General features: G+C 43.2%; 2 protein-coding genes across 3 annotated transcripts in view; both read left to right on the top strand.

The window, feature by feature from the left end:
- The window catches only part of LOC115167414 (gamma-aminobutyric acid receptor subunit alpha-4), a 25,408-nt gene extending 11,867 nt beyond the window's left edge, over positions 1–13,541 (top strand). Inside the window, exon 10 of the mRNA XM_029721823.1 lies at positions 13,409–13,541. Coding sequence (XP_029577683.1) covers positions 13,409–13,418 — 10 coding nt within the window. The 3' untranslated portion in view covers positions 13,419–13,541. The remainder of the gene's footprint in view (positions 1–13,408) is intronic.
- A 4,107-nt stretch (positions 13,542–17,648) lies between these two features.
- LOC115167402 (gamma-aminobutyric acid receptor subunit beta-2-like) overlaps positions 17,649–20,000 on the top strand; it is an 88,034-nt gene continuing 85,682 nt past the window's right edge. The window contains exons 1-3 of one of the 2 annotated variants that reach the window (XM_029721811.1): positions 17,649–18,044; positions 18,189–18,289; positions 19,344–19,411. In XM_029721811.1, the coding sequence (XP_029577671.1) occupies positions 17,932–18,044; positions 18,189–18,289; positions 19,344–19,411 (282 nt within the window). In that variant the 5' untranslated portion in view covers positions 17,649–17,931. The remainder of the gene's footprint in view (positions 18,045–18,188; positions 18,290–19,343; positions 19,412–20,000) is intronic. The other variant, XM_029721802.1, reaches the window with a different exon arrangement.

Raw genomic sequence — 20,000 nt, 5'->3', positions numbered from 1 at the left:
GGCCAGGTATGGGTTAATAAACTATTAGGACAGCATGGAACAGGCCAGGTATGGGTTAATAAACTATTAGGACAGCATGGAACAGGCCAGGTATGGGTTAATAAACTATTAGGACAGCATGGAACAGGCCAGGTATGGGTAAATAAACTATTAGGACAGCATGGAATAGGCCAGGTATGGGTTAATAAACTATTAGGACAGCATGGAACAGGCCAGGTATGGGTTAATAAACTATTAGGACACCATGGAACAGGCCAGGTATGGGTTAATAAACTATTAGGACACCATGGAACAGGCCAGGTATGGGTAAATAAACTATTAGGACAGCATGGAACAGGCCAGGTATGGGTTAATAAACTATTAGGACAGCATGGAACAGGCCAGGTATGGGTAAATAAACTATTAGGACAGCATGGAACAGGCCAGGTATGGGTTAATAAACTATTAGGACAGCATGGAACAGGCCAGGTATGGGTAAATAAACTATTAGGACAGCATGGAACAGGCCAGGTATGGGTTAATAAACTATTAGGACAGCATGGAACAGGCCAGGTATGGGTAAATAAACTATTAGGACAGCATGGAACAGGCCAGGTATGGGTTAATAAACTATTAGGACAGCATGGAACAGGCCAGGTATGGGTTAATAAACTATTAGGACAGCATGGAACAGGCCAGGTATGGGTTAATAAACTATTAGGACAGCATGGAACAGGCCAGGTATGGGGTTAATAACTATTAGGAGAGCATGGAACAGGCAGGTATGGGTTAAATAAACTATTAGGACAGCATGGAACAGGCCAGGTATGGGTAAATAAAACTATTAGGACAGCATGGAACAGGCCAGGTAGGGGTTAATAAACTATTAGGACAGCCTGGAACAGGCCAGGTATGGGTTAATAAACTATTAGGACAGCATGGAACAGGCCAGGTATGGGTAAATAAACTATTAGGACAGCATGGAACAGGCCAGTATGGGTTAATAAAACTATTAGGACAGCATGGAGCAGGCCAGGTATGGGTTAATAAACTTTAGGACAGCATGGATAGGCCAGGTATGGGTTAATAAACTATTAGGACAGCATGGAACAGGCCAGGTATGGGTTTAAATAACTATTAGGACAGCATGGAATAGGCCAGGTATGGGTTAATAAACTATTAGGACAGCATGGAACAGGCCAGGTATGGGTTAATAAACTATTAGGACAGCATGGAACAGGCCAGGTATGGGTTAATAAACTATTAGGACAGCCTGGAACAGGCCAGGTATGGGTTAATAAACTATTAGGACAGCATGGAACAGGCCAGGTATGGGTAAATAAACTATTAGGACAGCATGGAACAGGCCAGGTATGGGTTAATAAACTATTAGGACAGCATGGAACAGGCCAGGTATGGGTTAATAAACTATTAGGACAGCATGGAATAGGCCAGGTATGGGTTAATAAACTATTAGGACAGCATGGAACAGGCCAGGTATGGGTTAATAAACTATTAGGACAGCATGGAATAGGCCAGGTATGGGTTAATAAACTATTAGGACAGCATGGAACAGGCCAGGTATGGGTTAATAAACTATTAGGACAGCATGGAACAGGCCAGGTATGGGTAAATAAACTATTAGGACAGCATGGAACAGGCCAGGTATGGGTTAATAAACTATTAGGACAGCATGGAACAGGCCAGGTATGGGTTAATAAACTATTAGGACAGCATGGAACAGGCCAGGTATGGGTAAATAAACTATTAGGACAGCATGGAACAGGCCAGGTATGGGTAAATAAACTATTAGGACAGCATGGAACAGGCCAGGTATGGGTTAATAAACTGTTAGGACAGCATGGAATAGGCCAGGTATGGGTAAATAAACTATTAGGACAGCATGGAACAGGCCAGGTATGGGTTAATAAACTATTAGGACAGCATGGAACAGGCCAGGTATGGGTTAATAAACTATTAGGACAGCATGGAATAGGCCAGGTATGGGTTAATAAACTATTAGGACAGCATGGAACAGGCCAGGTATGGGTTAATAAACCATTAGGACAGCATGGAACAGGCCAGGTATGGGTTAATAAACTATTAGGACAGCATGGAACAGGCCAGGTATGGGTTAATAAACTATTAGGACAGCATGGAACAGGCCAGGTATGGGTAAATAAACTATTAGGACAGCATGGAACAGGCCAGGTATGGGTAAATAAACTATTAGGACAGCATGGAACAGGCCAGGTATGGGTTAATAAACTATTAGGACAGCATGGAACAGGCCAGGTATGGGTTAATAAACTATTAGGACAGCATGGAACAGGCCAGGTATGGGTAAATAAACTATTAGGACAGCATGGAACAGGCCAGGTATGGGTAAATAAACTATTAGGACAGCATGGAACAGGCCAGGTATGGGTTAATAAACTGTTAGGACAGCATGGAATAGGCCAGGTATGGGTTAATAAACTATTAGGACAGCATGGAACAGGCCAGGTATGGGTTAATAAACTATTAGGACAGCATGGAACAGGCCAGGTATGGGTTAATAAACTATTAGGACAGCCTGGAACAGGCCAGGTATGGGTTAATAAACTATTAGGACAGCATGGAACAGGCCAGGTATGGGTTAATAAACCATTAGGACAGCATGGAACAGGCCAGGTATGGGTTAATAAACTATTAGGACAGCATGGAACAGGCCAGGTATGGGTTAATAAACTATTAGGACAGCATGGAACAGGCCAGGTATGGGTAAATAAACTATTAGGACAGCATGGAACAGGCCAGGTATGGGTTAATAAACTATTAGGACAGCATGGAACAAGCCAGTTGTGTTGACCCAAAAAAATGTAGGCTAAACTTGTAGGCCATACAAAGATCATTCAAAATAAATAGCATTTTCAGGCCAGATACAGTTTCTGACAATGTCTATGACATTAAAACTCAACTCTGGACCGCAAAGCCAGTTCCACTGTTTTGTTCTCTAATCAGGGACTGGTTTAGACCAGGGGCCTCATTTATAAAACTGTGCGGAGGATTCACGTAAAAATGTGGCTTATGGACGAAACACAGAAAGTGCTTACGCACCAAATGTCTGATTTATAACAGTGTGTGTACGAATGTCCCACGCTGGTTTCCCTTTATAAATCCCAATCAACTCCAAATTTGGCGCACATCTTGTCCCACCCTTTTAACGCCCATAGTTGCCTGTAGATAGTCAGTGAAATGCCCCTAACTAATATTCCTCCATACTGACTACATGATGACAGAAAGGCAAAAAAAAAGTAACCTAGTGTGAAATGGAAATTATTTTTGGGGAGGTTGAAGCAAGACATTAAAAAAAAAAAAATGTTCGTGGACAGTGTTGGCATTAAATGCCAAAAAGGCGTTAGTGGCAGCATGTTGCGGACGCTGTGAATGCTGCTGGCTCAGAAGAAAAAAGTGGAGGCCAAAAGGCGCATTGCCTTACACAGACAAAGTGTTTGTGCCACGGCGGAGGAAAGGGGACACCGGAGCTCAACCCCTTGATGAGCGACTTGCCGGTATTATAGGGGAATCCCTCCTGAGTGGAGTAGTGACCCAGGGGGACACGGACATGCCAGACGCACCGGATGATCCAGGTATGTCATTTGTATTCCCTCGTTTGAAAAGAGTAAACCAAATGCATTCAAGTTTAAACATTTATTTACCAACAATTTACATTTTATATTATTTTTAGTCGCCGAGTGTTCCAGCGGGGTCGGTGGTACTGCAGCTGAGACGGAGCTGAGTGTTCCAGCGGGGTCGGTGGTACTGCAGCTGAGACGGAGCTGAGTGTTCCAGCGGGGTCGGTGGTGCTGCAGCTGAGCAGGAGCTGAGTGTTCCAGCGGGGTCGGTGGTGCTGCAGCTGAGCAGGAGCTGAGTGTTCCAGCGGGGTCGGTGGTGCTGCAGCTGAGCAGGAGCTGAGTGTTCCAGCGGGGTCGGTGGTGCTGCAGCTGAGCAGGAGCTGAGTGTTCCAGCGGGGTCGGTGGTGCTGCAGCTGAGCAGGAGCTGAGTGTTCCAGCGGGGGCGGTGGTGCTGCAGCTGAGCAGGAGCTGAGTGTTCCAGCGGGGTCGGTGGTGCTGGCAGCTGAGCAGGAGCTGAGTGTTCCAGCGGGGTCGGTGGTGCTGCAGCTGAGCAGGAGCTGGGTGTTCCAGCGGGGTCGGTGGTGCTGCAGCTGAGCAGGAGCTGAGTGTTCCAGCGGGGTCGGTGGTGCTGCAGCTGAGCAGGAGCTGAGTGTTCCAGCGGGGTCGGTGGTGCTGCAGCTGAGCAGGAGCTGAGTGTTCCAGCGGGGTCGGTGGTGCTGCAGCTGAGCAGGAGCTGAGTGTTCCAGCCCCAGCGTCTCCACTGCACCTCGTACGTCACAACCCTCCAGCGGCCGTGTCCTCGCAGATGCAGTCCTGCAAACACATAGAGACACCGTCGACGCTATTAACGAGATTGCCAAGGAGTTGAAGGAAATAAATGTTTTGACAGAAGCTGTACATTGAAAGAATTACTCAGTGTTATGTTTCATACCTTGTTCTTACAAGCGCGCATCACATTCACATGCTGGCGCACCGTGCCGCCTTTGGTCACCATAGCAGCACGCGCTCCAGCAGGTATCTCACTGGTCACCCCCAAAGCCAATTCCTCCTTTGGTCGTCTTTCCTTCCAGTTCTCTGCTGCCAATGACTGGAACGAACTGCAAAAATCACTGAAGCTGGAGCCTCATATCTCCGTCACTAGCTTTAAGCACCAGCTGTCAGAGTAGCTCACAGATCACTGCACCTGTACATAGCCCATCTGTAAACAGCCCATCTATCTACCTACCTCATCCCCATACTGTATTTATTTATTTATCTTGTTCCTTTGCACCCCAGTATCTCTACTTGCACATTCATCTTCTGCACATCTACCATTCCAGTGTTTAATTGCTATATTGTAATTACTTCACCACCATGGCCAATTTATTGCCTTAACTTACCTCATTTGCACTCACTGTATATAGACTTTGTTTTCTTTTGTTCTACTGTATTATTGACTGTATGTTTTGTTTATTCCATGTGTAACTGTTGTTGTGTGTCGAATTGCTTTGCTTTATCTTGGCCAGGTCGCAGTTGCAAATGAGAACTTGTTCTCAACTAGCCTACCTGGTTAAATAAAGGGGAAATAACATAAATAAACGCCTGGGGATAGGAGCCAACAACCAACCTGTCAGGGAGTAAAGCCACATTCCTTAGCTGTAACACATTATGTAGCACAGCACACGCCCTCAATGTCGCAGGCCTTTTCAGGCTTGTATAAAAGGTTTCCGCCTGAGGAATCGAGGCAGCGCCATCTGCCCTTCAGAAGTGCTCCACAACAGAGTGTACCTGGCAATGGCGCACGTTGTAGATCCTCTTCGCTCTGTGGGTTGGAGAAAGGGGTGAGCAGCCACCGCTTGAGGGGGATATCCACTGTTGCCTGCAAGGTTAGTGAATGGGTTAGGCACTGCAGTAGAGAAATTGCAATTGATTTAATATTTCTACATTACTCATCGGTACCTAGAAGCCAGCCATCACGCACAGCTCCGGCCTCAAGTCTGCGCCCAACACTACTGTTTCGCCATATGAATGAGACATGGGTTGACCCAGACCCCTACGCTAGTACCATGTCCGCATCACATGATGATTTGGACATTAACGTTCAGTTAACGCAAATTCATTCGCACTCGGTGCCCTTATAGCAACATGAGTGCAGTCAACAGCACCGATTACATTTTGGGAAACTGGACATTGCTGCAAATTGCACTTTTTATTTTATTTTATTCACCCACCGTGTAAGGTAACTTCATGTAGACGTGCGTCAAGCCAATTATACCTCCTAACACGTCTGGCATAACGCGGCTAAAGGTTGGCTGAGAGATCCCTGACCGGTCAGCCGGTTGCCAGAAATCCGAGGGTTGTCAGGACTTGACATGGGACAGGCACGGCTTGGTTTCGGCTGGTGCGTCTCCGTAAACCTGGACCCACTACAGCACAGAGATCCAAGAGAATGGCTCTTGGTAATCGGAACCGGATCATAAGCCACTCACTCGGAGGACCTGAGCCCTAGGACCATGCCTCAGGACTACCTGGCTTGATGACTCCTTGCTGTCCCCAGTTCACCTGGCCGTGCTGCTGCTCCAGTTTCAACTGTTCTGCCTGCAGCTATGGAACCCTGACCTGTTCACCAGACGTGCTACCTGTCCCAGACCTGCTGTCCCAGAACTGCTGGAACCCTGACCTATTCACCGGACGTGCTACCTGTCCCAGACCTGCTGTTTTCAACTCTCTAGAGACAGCAGGAGCGGTAGAGATACTCTCAAAGATCGGCTATGAAAAAGCCAACTGACACTTACTCCTGAGGTGCTGACTTGTTGCACCCTCGACAACTACTATGATTATTATTATTTGACCATGCTGGTCATTTATGAACATTTGAACATCTAGGCCATGTGCTGTTATAATCTCCACCCGGCACAGCCAGAAGAGGACTGGCCACCCCTCATAGCCTGGTTCCTCTCTAGGTTTCTTCCTAGGTTTTGGCCTTTCTAGGGAGTTTTTCCTAGCCACCGTGCTTCTACACCTGCATTGTTTGCTGTTTGGGATTTTAGGCTGGGTTTCTGTACAGCACTTTGAGATATCAGCTGATGTAAGAAGGGCTATATAAATACATTTGATTTGATTTGATCATTGGCCAGTAAATCTTTCTGGTCTCTGAAAATTCGCCAAATCTTCCAACAGTGTCAAAGCAGCCATTGTGCGTCATTACGCATTGTAATTGCATGCCTTTTTATACCCACCCATTTGATCGTCAAAGCTACCGAATTGCGTAACACCTTCAGGTGTGGTAATTACCCTGATTGTAACTGACAATGACAGAGGCACATTATCACATTCACAGTTCTGCACAACGAACATGTGATAAAAAATATATGAAACTGTGCACTCGTATGTGCCCTACTGAGGCGTCGAAAACAGCATCAGTTTAAACGTCATTTGTCTTACTGTTCACATTATTATTCATGAGAATACATTTCATAACATGCAAGTATTGTTTAATAATTAGATCCAATTAAATTATTCCTGATTAAACCGTACAACATATTTGAGAGGTTCTTTTGCAAAAACAGATATATCCGTTTGTATTTATTATCCTAAATCATGTTTTTTTTTGTGCACTCCAGGGAACTCTTCATATATAATACGTGAAAGGTAATATTTCGATGTATTTTACACAATGGTATCAATTTCAAAGCGTTTCTCGAGTTTCAGCCATCAAGTTGCAGTTTCTAATTTCTCCAGTTTATGTGCGTAGGTATGGGTCAAAGTGTCCGAGGAGGACCGCACATTCTCCCGTCAAGTAAATGTTTTTTTTTTATTAAACCCAAAGTTTGCTTAGAAAGTGGCATACGCCTTCTTTTGTGTCCCGAAGCAACGTTTATAAATGATGCCCCAGGTGTGTGCAATGAATTATCAGGTAGAACAGAAAACCTGCAGGCTCCCGACCTTCTAGTGTCAGACCAGAGCTATTCATCTCTATCACACTAAAATACTACAAGTAGTGAAAAGACTTCATTGCAAAGACACTGGTGTGTCATTGCAATGAAAAAACAGATAAAGTTTGACATTTTGGTCATAACTTTTATGTTAGGACCTTGTCACTGGTGTTATTGTTTTAATGTTAGGACCTTGTCACTGGTGTTATTGTTTTAATGTTAGGACCTTGTCACTGGTGTGTCATTGCAATGAAAAAAACAGATAAAGTTTGACATTTTGGTCATAACTTTTATGTTAGGACCTTGTCACTGGTGTTATTGTTTTAATGTTAGGACCTTGTCACTGGTGTTATTGTTTTAATGTTAGGACCTTGTCACTGGTGTTATTGTTTTAATGTTAGGACCTTGTCACCGGTGTTACTGTTTAATGTTAGGACCTTGTCACTAGTGTTATTGTTTAATATTAGGACCTTGTCACTGGTGTTATTGTTTTAATGTTAGGACCTTGTCACTGGTGTTATTGTTTTAATGTTAGGACCTTGTCACTGGTGTTATTGTTTTTAATGTTAGGACCTTGTCACTGGTGTTATTGTTTTAATGTTAGGACCTTGTCACTGGTGTTATTGTTTAATGTTAGGACATTGTCAACAGTAGTACCCTACATAGGGAGCGTGGTGCCATTTGGGACACAGAGAGAGAATTAAACGCCTGTGTTGTGGATATAGAATGGTCAAATATACAGCTGTAAACAGTGAACTGAAACAGATCAATGGACAACAAGCATCCCTTATTACTGTCCACTGTCAACACTACAGCTCATCAAACATAATTCAACTTAGACAAAACAAACAGTCTTCAGTAAAATTGTTGAGAAGGTGCAAACATAAAACAAACAGTCTTCAGTAACACTGTTGAGAAGGTGCTAACATAAAACAGGCAGTCTTTAGTAACATCGGTGAGAAGCTCCTAACATTAACCTCTCTGGGGTATGTGGGACGCTAGCGTCCCACCCGCGGGACACACTATTCAAAAGCCAGTGAAATAGCAGGGCGGCAAATTCAAAACAACAAAAATTTCATAATTCAAATTTCTCAAACATACAACTATTATATCCCATTTTAAAGATACACTTCTCGTTAATCCAACCACATTGTCCGATTTCAAAAAGGCTTTACGGCGAAAGCATAACATTAGATTATGTTAGGACAGCGGTGAGACAAGAAAAACCACACAGCCATTTTCCAAGCAAGGAGAGGCGTCACAAAAAACAGAAATACAGCTAAAATGAATCACTAACCTTTGACGATCTTCATCAGATGACACTCCCAGGACTCAATGTTACACAATACATGTATGTTTTGTTCGATAAAGTTCATATTTATATCCAAAAAACCCATTTTACATTGACGCGTGATGTTCAGAAAATGTTTTGCCTCCAAAACTCCCGATGAATGAGCACATCAATTTACAAAAATACTCATCATAAACGATGATAAAATGTACAACAGTTATTGAAAGAATTATAGATACACTTCTCCTTAAAACCTCTTACATCTAGATGTTCCGCTAGCGGAACGCCTCGCCAATATCCAATGATAGGGCGTGGCGCGAATTACAAACTCCTCAAAAATCCCAAAACTTCCATTTTTCAAACATATGACTATTTTACACCATTTTAAAGACAAGACTCTCCTTTATCTAACCACATTGTCCGATTTCAAAAAGGCTTTACAACGAAAGCAAAACATTAGATTATGTCAGGAGAGTACCCAGCCAGAAATAATCACACACCCATTTTTCAAGCTAGCATATAATGTCACAAAAACCAAAACCACAGCTAAACGCAGCACTAACCTTTGATGATCTTCATCAGATGACACTCCTAGGACATTATGTTATACAATACATGCATGTTTTGTTCAATCAAGTTCATATTTATATCAAAAACCAGCTTTTTACATTAGCATGTGACGTTCAGAACTAGCATACCCACCGAACACTTCCGGTGAATTTACTAAATTACTCACGATAAACGTTCACAAAAAACATAACAATTATTTTAAGAATTATAAATACAGAACTCTTTTATGCAATGTACGATTTTAAAATAGCTTTTCGGTGAAAGCACATTTTGCAATATTCTGAGTAGATAGCCCGGCCATCATGGCTAGCTATTTTGATAACCACCAAGTTTGACACTCACCAAACTCAGATTTACTATAAGAAAAATTGGATTACCTTTGCTGTTCTTCGTCAGAATGCACTCCCAGGACTTCTACTTCAACACCCAATGTTGTTTTGGTTCCAAATAATCCATAGTTATATCCAAATTACTGCGTTTTGTTCTTGCGTTCAAGACACTATCCGAAGGGTGACGCGCCGGCACGTATCGTGACAAAAAAATTCAAAATTTTCCATTACCGTACTTCGAAGCATGTCAAACGCTGTTTAAAATCAATTTTTATGCAATTTTTCTCGTAAAATAGCGATAATATTCCGACCGGGAGACCTTGTTTTCATTCAAACACTGAAAATAGAAAATGGAGTCTTCACATGCACGCGCTCACCCGTGTCATTGTTCTCAGAACGACCACTTTCCAAAAGCCCTACTGTTTTTCGCCCAGGGACTGCAGAGTCATCATTCCCCGTTCTGGCGCCTTCTGAGAGCCTATGGGAGCCTTAGAAAGTGTCACGTTACAGCAGAGATCCTCTATTTTCCATAAAGAGGCTATAGAAGGACAAGAAATGGTCAGAGAGAGCACTTCCTGTATGGAATCTTCTCAGGTTTTGGCCTGCCATATGAGTTCTGTTATACTCACAGACACCATTCAAACAGTTTTAGAAACTTTAGGGTGTTTTCTATCCACATCTACTAATTATATGCATATTCTAGTTTCTGGGCAGGAGTAATAACCAGATTAAATCGGGTACGTTTTTTATCCGGCCGTGAAAATACTGCCCCCTATCCTAAACAGGTTAATGCAACCGCTGTGTCTGATTTCAAAATAGCTTTACGGCGAAAGCGCATTGTTCAATATTCTGAGTACAGAGCTCAGCCATCAAAGCAAGCTATACAGTTACCCGCCAAGTTCTGGAGTCAACAAAACTCAGAAATAGTATTATAAATCTTCACTTACCTTTGCTGATCTTCGTCGGAATGCACTCCCAGGAATCCCACTTCCACAAGAAATGTTTGTTTTGTTCGATAAACTCCATATTTATGTCCAAATAACTCAATTTTGTTCGCGCGTTCAGATCACTATTCCAAAGGCACAATGCGCGAGTGCAAAACCCTAGACGAAAAGTCAAAAAGTTCCATTACCGTTCGTAGAAACATGTCAAACGATGTTTAAAATCTATCCTTAGGGTCTTTTTATCATAAATATTCGATAATATTCCAACCGGACAATAGCGTATTCATTACAGAGGAAAAAGAAGGAACGGCGCACCTGTGTGACCGCGCAGTAAACAACTCATTGGCCTCAGGCAGTCCACTTGTTGAGTCAGCTCTTATTCTCTCCCCAGTAACAGTAGAGGCATGAAACAAGGTTCTAAAGACTGTTGACATCTAGTGGAAGCCTTAGGAAGTGCAAAATGAACCCTAAGTCACTGTATACTGTATAGGCAATCACTTGAAAAACTACAAACCTCAGATTTCCACACTTCCTGGTTGGATTTTTCTCAGGTTTTTGCCTGCCATATGAGTTCTGTTATACTCACAGACATCATTCAAACAGTTTTCTATCCAAATCTACTAATAATATGCATATCCTACCTTCTGAGCCTGAGTAGCAGGCAGTTTACTACAGGCACGCCTTTCATCCGGATGTCAAAATACTGCCCCCTACCCAAGAGAAGTTAAACAATAACACCGGTGACAAGGTCCTAACATCGACCGGGGCTCATAGGGTAGTGCACTACTTTTGACCAGGGCCCATAGGGGGCCATTTGGAACACACAGTATCAGCTGCATATTTGACCGTTCTGAATATGTATCAACAACACAACACAGACCCACTGTATGTTACTGCTCTCAATTACTACCCAGTGTTTTTGTCAGACTTTTATCCAGACTGTAAAGACATGAACAATGTCTGACGCTGGAACAGCCTCAGGAGTTGTAGACACAAAAGGGGAAGGGGGTCGCTAGCTGAAGGATGTTAGATGGTTCTGTTGTCATCTAACATCAGAGAGAGAGAGAGAGAGAGGGGGAAGGAGAGGGAGAGAGAGACAGAAAGGGGGGGAGGGAGAGAGAGAGAGGGAAGGAGGGAAAGATGGAGAGAGATGGGGGAAGGAGGGGGAGAGAGAGAGGAGGGGAAGGAAGGAGAGACAGAGAGGGATATGTGCGCTTTTCAGTTAGATTTATAGTAGAGCACTAGGCCGCCTGCCGCCCCCAGGGCCCACCACTAGGCCGCCTGCCGTCCCCAGGGCCCACCACTAGGCCGCCTGCCGCCCCCAGGGCCCACCACTAGGCCGCCTGCCGCCCCCAGGGCCCACCACTAGGCCGCCTGCCGTCCCCAGGGCCCACCACTAGGCCGCCTGCCGCCCCCAGGGCCCACCACTAGGCCGCCTGCCGCCTCCAGGGCCCACCACTAGGCCGCCTGCCGCCCCCAGGGCCCACCACTAGGCCGCCTGCCGCCCCCAGGGTCCACCACTAGGCCGCCTGCCGCCCCCAGGGCCCACCACTAGGCCGCCTGCCGCCCCCAGGGCCCACCACTAGGTCGCCTGCCACCCTCAGGGTCCATAGAGCTCTAGTTAGAAGTAATGTACTACAGAGGGAATAGGGTGCAGACAGCCATTTGAATAATAATGCTCCTTCTCCACAGGGAGTGGATTTGAGAGACAGAGAGAGACAGGAAAAGCAACTATTCACTTTCCTCCTCTTGTAACTGAGCCACTTAGAGAACACAAAGCTCTGTCTGACTGAGAGAGGGAGACGCTCACACACACACACACACACATACACGCACATACATAGACACGCACATAGACACACACTCACATACATAGACACACACACACACTCACTCACATACATAGACACGCACATAGACACACACATACATTATACAGAGACAAGAGGGAGAAAGACTACAGAGAGAGAGAGAGAGGGAGGGGGGAGAGAGGAGACAGAAACATAGGAGAGAGAGAGAGAGAGAGAGAGAGAGGGGGAGAGAGAGAGAGCTGATGAAGAGACATGAGAGAGAGACACACACACACACACACACACACACACACACACACAGGGAGAAGTCGTTACATAAGAGTGTGGAGTGTAAATCTGCCCATCATGTTCCTGTCACAGAATGTTGATGCTTGTTATGTTGAGAATGTTCTGCAGTACAAGGACAGAGACAAGATGGTGGACCCTGCTAATAGCTACTGGAAATGATGTCTTCAATTCTTATCACTGAGTTTTAAGAGTTTATTCAGAGGACAGAGACAAGATGGTGGACCCTGCAATAGCTACTGGAAATGATGTCTTCAATTCTTATCTCTGAGTTTTAAGAGTTTATTCCGAGGACAGAGACAAGATGGTGGACCCTGCTGTAGCTACTGGAAATGATGTCTTCAATTCTTATCTCTGAGTTTTAAGAGTTTATTCCGAGGACAGAGACAAGATAGTGGACCCTGCTGTAGCTACTGGAAATGATGTCTTCAATTCTTATCTCTGAGTTTTAAAAGTTTATTCCGAGGACAGAGGGCACAGTGTCTCTGACTTCGTACCTTTGTAGTATAGAGACAGAGAGAGAGAGCATTACTGTAATGTACAGCATATCATTATCATGGAAAGATATCTACATCTCTACACTGTGTGTGTGTGTGTGTGTGTGTGTGGTTTGCCCTGCTCTCATTCCTCATGTGTGTTTCTGTCTCTGTGTGTTTCTGTCCTTGCAGAGAGGATTGAGCCCTGTGCTCCAACTGATGTCATCTAGACACCTTGTTCATTCATCTCTGTCCTTCGCTCTACCAACATGTACTCAACGTTCACATTACTTTCAATCCACACTGGAAATGAATAAAAAAAAAACGACTTATTTTCCGACCTCATGTCTATTCTGTTTACACTTTGTTCTGCCCAGACCTGCTGGGATCAGTTGGTGAAGAGATGTCCTTGTCCTTGGCAGAGCGGTGCTTTAAACATGGATGCATTTGGTACTTCTGATTCTCCAGCATCCCTGAAGACATGCACCAACACGCATGCACGTATGCACGCACACACACACACACACACACACAAACGGAGAAACACACAAATCAAAAAGAAGTGGATGATATAATCTATGATGTCTGTAACTGGTGATGCAACAGTGAACCAATGCTGTTCAGAAGCCTGCTGTGCTCTACAGAGTCACAGGCCCCACTACAACACTGATCCAAGAGAAATGGAGAGAGGAGCAGAGCCTCATCCCCCTCTCCTCTCCTCTTCCCTATTCTCCTCTCTCCTCCACTTTCCTCCTCTCTCATCCCCTCTCCTCTCTCTCATCCCCTCTCCTCTCTCTCGTCCCCTCTCCTCTCTCTCGTCCCCTCTCCTCTCTCTCATCCCCTCTCCTCTCTCGTCCCCTCTCCTCTCTCTCGTCCCCTCTCCTCTTTCTCATCCCCTCTCCTCTCTCTCGTCCCCTCTCCTCTTTCTCATCCCCTCTCCTCTCTCTCATCCCCTCTCTTCTCTCTCGTCCCCTCTCCTCTCTCTTGTCCCCTCTCCTCTCTCTCGTCCCCTCTCCTCTTTCTCATCCCCTCTCCTCTCTCTCGTCCCCTCTCCTCTCTCTCACCCCCTCTCCTCTCCCTCGTCCCCTCTCCTCTTTCTCATCCCCTCTCCTCTCTCTCATCCCCTCTCCTCTCTCTCGTCCCCTCTCCTCTCTCTCGTCCCCTCTCCTCTCTCTCGTCCCCTCTCCTCTCTCTCATCCCCTCTCCTCTCTCGTCCCCTCTCCTCTCTCTCGTCCCCTCTCCTCTCTCTCATCCCCTCTCCTCTCTCTCATCCCCTCTCCTCTCTCTCGTCCCCTCTCCTCTCTCCTCTCCTCTCTCTCGTCCCCTCTCCTCTTTCTCATCCCCTCTCCTCTCTCTCATCCCCTCTCCTCTCTCTCGTCCCCTCTCCTCTCTCTCGTCCCCTCTCCTCTCTCTCATCCCCTCTCCTCTCTCGTCCCCCCTCCTCTCTTCTCCTTTCTCTTATTTTATGTTTTATTACATGGCCTGTGAAATAGAACTCTACTCAACTTGACAATATGAATTGTGTGACTCACTGACTGAATTTCTCTTTCTACATTCTCTGTCCTCCCCATCAGGGCTCTACTTCTGGTTGCATTAACGTGGCAGTGATTTTCCTGTTTGTTTTAATAATATTTCCACACTATGAGGTCGAAATAACACTTAGAAATGTTGAAAATTATGTCTGGAATTTAAGCCTGTTCGGGTAAGATAGATGTGGTAAAGAGGTCAATCTAACTTGACCAAAACAGTGGAATTGCCACGAAAACGCGTGGGGGAAACGGCCGTGGGGGAAACGGCCGTGGGGGAAAGAATGTCCTCATTACCCCCCAGCAAAATGAGTATATTGTTTTATATCTGTATTTCACACTATGTTGAGGTAAAAATAGGAGTATAATGTTTTTATGGATGTCAACCCCAACACATATTCATGTCATCATCACCAATCAACTGCATTACAGTTAAAAATGACTTTGCCTAGCACCACAGATTTCTGTATGCTAGCTATGCTACCAGCTTATACAAACAGAAGTTAGCATTTAGCAATCACTTCTTCTAAACCTGAAAAGGGACTACTTCTAAATGTTATGCAACGAAAACAGCCAAATGTATCCAAATCAGACATAACTAACCTCATTGTGGGCCTGTTATAATGTATAAATCAAGACGAATTTGACGAATATCCACTTTGTTAGGTCAGATTTGTTGAATGTTCCATTGACTCCTTTACCACATCTATGGAATTTTCGATCCATAGCATGACATCATAATCTGATCTGATTATTCTGACCAATGACCAGTCATCTTTTATTTGCATATGCATCTTCCTACTTTGAAGGGGTAAGCGGGGTAGGCTCTCTAGAGTCTAGACAATCCTATCTGCCAATCAGGATTGTGTATGTAAATACATTTAATTTTGTATCAACACGATCACACGATCAGACTGAGCATTTCAATAGAAAAAGGAGGCTCAGCTAAATAAATTATACAAAATATATGTGGAGTTCTTTTCATGAAATAAACACACAGTGATTTAACTAGACACAGTGGTGATTTAACTAGACGCAGTGGTGATTTTACTAGATGTACAGTGGTGATTTAACTAGACGTAGTGGTGATTTAACTAGACGCAGTGGTGATTTAACTAGACGTACAGTGGTGATTTAACTAGACGTACAGTGGTGATTTAACTAGATGTACAGTGGTGATTTAACTAGACGTAGTGGTGATTTTACTAGATGTACAGTGGTGATTTAACTAGACGTAGTGGTGATTTAACTAGACGTACAGTGGTGATTTAACTAGACGTACAGTGGTGATTTAACTAGACGTACAGTGGTGATTTAACTAGACGTACAGTGGTGATTTAACTAGACGTACAGTGGTGATTTAACTAGACGTACAGTGGTGATTTAACTAGACGTACAGTGGTGATTTAACTAGACGTACAGTGGTGATTTAACTAGACGTAGTGGTGATTTAACTAGACGTACAGTGGTGATTTAACTAGACGTACAGTGGTGATTTAACTAGACGTACAGTGGTGATTTAACTAGACGTAGTGGTGATTTAACTAGACGTACAGTGGTGATTTAACTAGACGTACAGTGGTGATTTAACTAGACGTAGTGGTGATTTAACTAGACGTACAGTGGTGATTTAACTAGACGTACAGTGGTGATTTAACTAGACGTAGTGGTGATTTAACTAGACGTAGTGGTGATTTAACTAGATGTACAGTGGTGATTTAACTAGATGTACAGTGGTGATTTAACTAGACGTACAGTGGTGATTTAACTAGACGCACAGTGGTGATTTTACTAGACGTACAGTGGTGATTTTACTAGATGTACAGTGGTGATTTTGAAAATGAAAAAGACTGCATGCGGGGCTTTAAAAGACTGATGATTCATAGTACATAGACAGGCCTCTGAAAACACTGCCTGCACAGAACCTGGGGATTACCTTGTTTTTATATGTATTGCTTTTTATTTTCTATTTGATGTGATATTTCAACAGTTGCTGTGTTCGTGTAGCCTCTTTAAAACACTCTGGGATCACATTTAGAGTTGGATGTAATATCTGGATGTTTTTATTATAGGTAGGACTATGAGGCGTTTGGTCATAGCCAGCAATGTTTGAATTGAGTCAATGACTTGAGCTGCTCTAAACCAGGGCTGTGTAATACATATGGTTATATGTGCAAGGTAAACATTTTCTACACACATGATGTGAAAGACAAATGTTGGCTATTGTTATTATTGTACTTGTTTTTATATTAACATACGTTTTATTAATGTTATCATATAGTCTGAGTTGATGTGATGTGTGTCTGTAGATTTAATGATTTAATGTCTTGCTACCAACGTCTTCTGAGAAGTTAGAATGATTGTCACAACATTTGACACAATAAACTTTGTTGACTTTAAATTTGTGAGAGTCTGACAATGTCTAATACTGTAATTCACTATATCCTATTGATTTGAATATAAAATACACTATATCCTATTGATTTGAATATAAAATACACTATATCCTATTGATTTTAATATAATACATTATATCCTATTGATTTTAATATAATACATTATATCCTATTGATTTTAATATAATACACTATATCCTATTGATTTTAATATAATACATTATATCCTATTGATTTTAATATCATACATTATATCCTATTGATTTTAATATAATACACTATATCCTATTGATTTTAATTTAATACATTATATCCTATTGATTTTAATATAATACACTATATCCTATTGATTTTAATATCATACATTATATCCTATTGATTTTAATATAATACACTATATCCTATTGATTTTAATATCATACATTATATCCTATTGATTTTAATATAATACACTATATCCTATTGATTTTAATATAATACATTATATCCTATTGATTGTATTAATTGGTTTGCACTGTTCATTGCAAAGTTCTCTCAACTATCAACATAAGCCAATATAAGGCTTAATCTGGAATGATACTAATTGTATTTCGGCTGTTAGGTTCTAGTGGTCGGGTCGGGATGGCATAAGATGTTCTCTTCATTACGCTCATCCATCCACTTGTTCCTTTAATTTGTTTCTCAGCAATGGAAACGGCTCATCCACCATCATCACCAGCCAGTGTTTGATCTTCTGGTAGGATGTACGCATGCGCTCCTCATTGGGTTCTCGGAGCTTTCTGGAGGAAGTTGGATGTGCGTTCTCCTCACTCGCATCAAAACTGTTACGATGGGGAAGCTCAGGAAAAACCACTTTGGAATTTTAACGTTTTCGTTCTTTTTTACTTTTATCTGCTGTGCGCAAAGGTAAATTAGAATGAGTGTTTTTACGCGCATTATTCAATTCCATTGCATGGCATGTATCCTAGGCTATTTAACACGCCATCCCGCTGTATCTTGTCTTTAAGTAGCTATATGCACGCCGACCCCCTCTGTTCTCTTTCCCCTCAGCGCCAAAGATCTGAGGGATCCCAGTAATATGCCGCTGGTTAAAGACACGGTCGACAGACTGATGAAAGGCTACGACATTCGGCTGAGGCCAGATTTCGGAGGTAAGAAGAAAGACAAAAGGAAAGCAAATCGAGATGATGAATGTCATGTTTGCTGCCATTTATGACGCGCGGTGCTATACATGTTTAATGAATTGCTGCAAAAACCTCTGGTACAATTTTCCCCTCATGATCAATGTTCAATCCATAGACCAGGCTACGTCTCCAATTACAGTGATATTACAGTGTAATAGCCTACCATCCAAATAAAACCGTTTTTTTCCCCGTCACCAAAAACCTTTTCCAATGTACCACCTTCAAATGATGAAATACGACATGCTAGTCTATTCTGTGTGCAGAAGAAGGGTCTCTTAACTTGCTGATCGAGCCTATTGAACTTCTGGTTGCCTACCGTTCTGTCTGAAACGAAAATCATCAACGGAGTTCCAAATGAGGATGCTGATGATTATAGCCATTTTTAATTGACGATGAGAATCATTAAGACTGCATAAAACATTTATCATGTACATTGATGAGAGAACGTGGCGATCTATCATAGATAGCAACCTACTGGTGGAATAACGGTACCACATTCTAGAATAACGGTCACCACATTCTAGAATAACGGTACCACATTCTAGAATAACGGTCACCAAATTCTAGAATAACGGTACCACATTCTAGAATAACGGTCACCAAATTCTAGAATAACGGTACCACATTCTAGAATAACGGTCACTAAATTTTAGAATAACGGTACCACATTCTAGAATAACGGTCACCACATTCTAGAATAACGGTACCACATTCTAGAATAACGGTCACCAAATTCTAGAATAACGGTCACCACATTCTAGAATAACGGTCACCACATTCTAGAATAACGGTCACCAAATTCTAGAATAACGGTCACCACATTCTAGAATAACGGTACCACATTCTAGAATAACGGTACCACATTCTAGAATAACGGTACCACATTCTAGAATAACGGTACCACATTCTAGAATAACGGTACCACATTCTAGAATAACGGTCACTAAATTCTTATTTCTAATAGGTAAATAAATAATCCCCTTCTCCTTTTATTAATAAGCTGTTTTTCTTCGCTTCACAGGTGCGCCGGTGGCAGTGGGGATGAATATAGACATAGCCAGCATAGACATGGTGTCTGAAGTCAATATGGTACGTGCATTAATATCGTCCTCCTTATGTTTCTCAGTATGCCTGGCTGAGTAGATTCGTATAGAGAAACCTATAACGCATTGTCATCCATGTTTGAAAAGCGCACTTAACGCATGTCACGTTCTGCATTATGGTAAATGATGGTAACGACGCGGCGGAGATGATGAATTGATTCTCGTGTTGAATAGTGGTCTATCGTTCAGTGGGCTCAAGCTCCGTCTCAGGCTCTGCATTTAACATTTTTTCGGCCATGGATGGTGGATGTGTGTTGGTTCCCATTTGAATTCAAAACACACGCTCACTGGCGCACTTGTACTGACATCCTTGCGCAGACGGACGGTCGAGGCTGTGGCGTCTTGTCTTTCAGTTACTTGACTGCTATCATTTTATTTGACATGCGGCGCGGCGCGTTATAACGCCAAGTCAAGAAGACGAAGGGGGAAAAAACAGATATTTCCCAATTACCCTTTTCTCTCTTTAATACAAATGTATTTTCAACGTGATTGCGCCGCGCGCTCCTTTGGGAGAGTTATCTTGCTCGAGCCTCACTTCACTTTGAAGCGCGAGGGGGAGCGCATCATCAGCTACG

The sequence above is a fragment of the Salmo trutta genome, chromosome 3 (assembly GCF_901001165.1).
Source record: "Salmo trutta chromosome 3, fSalTru1.1, whole genome shotgun sequence".
Taxonomy (NCBI): domain Eukaryota; kingdom Metazoa; phylum Chordata; class Actinopteri; order Salmoniformes; family Salmonidae; genus Salmo; species Salmo trutta.
This window is presented reverse-complemented; position numbering and strand designations above follow the sequence as displayed.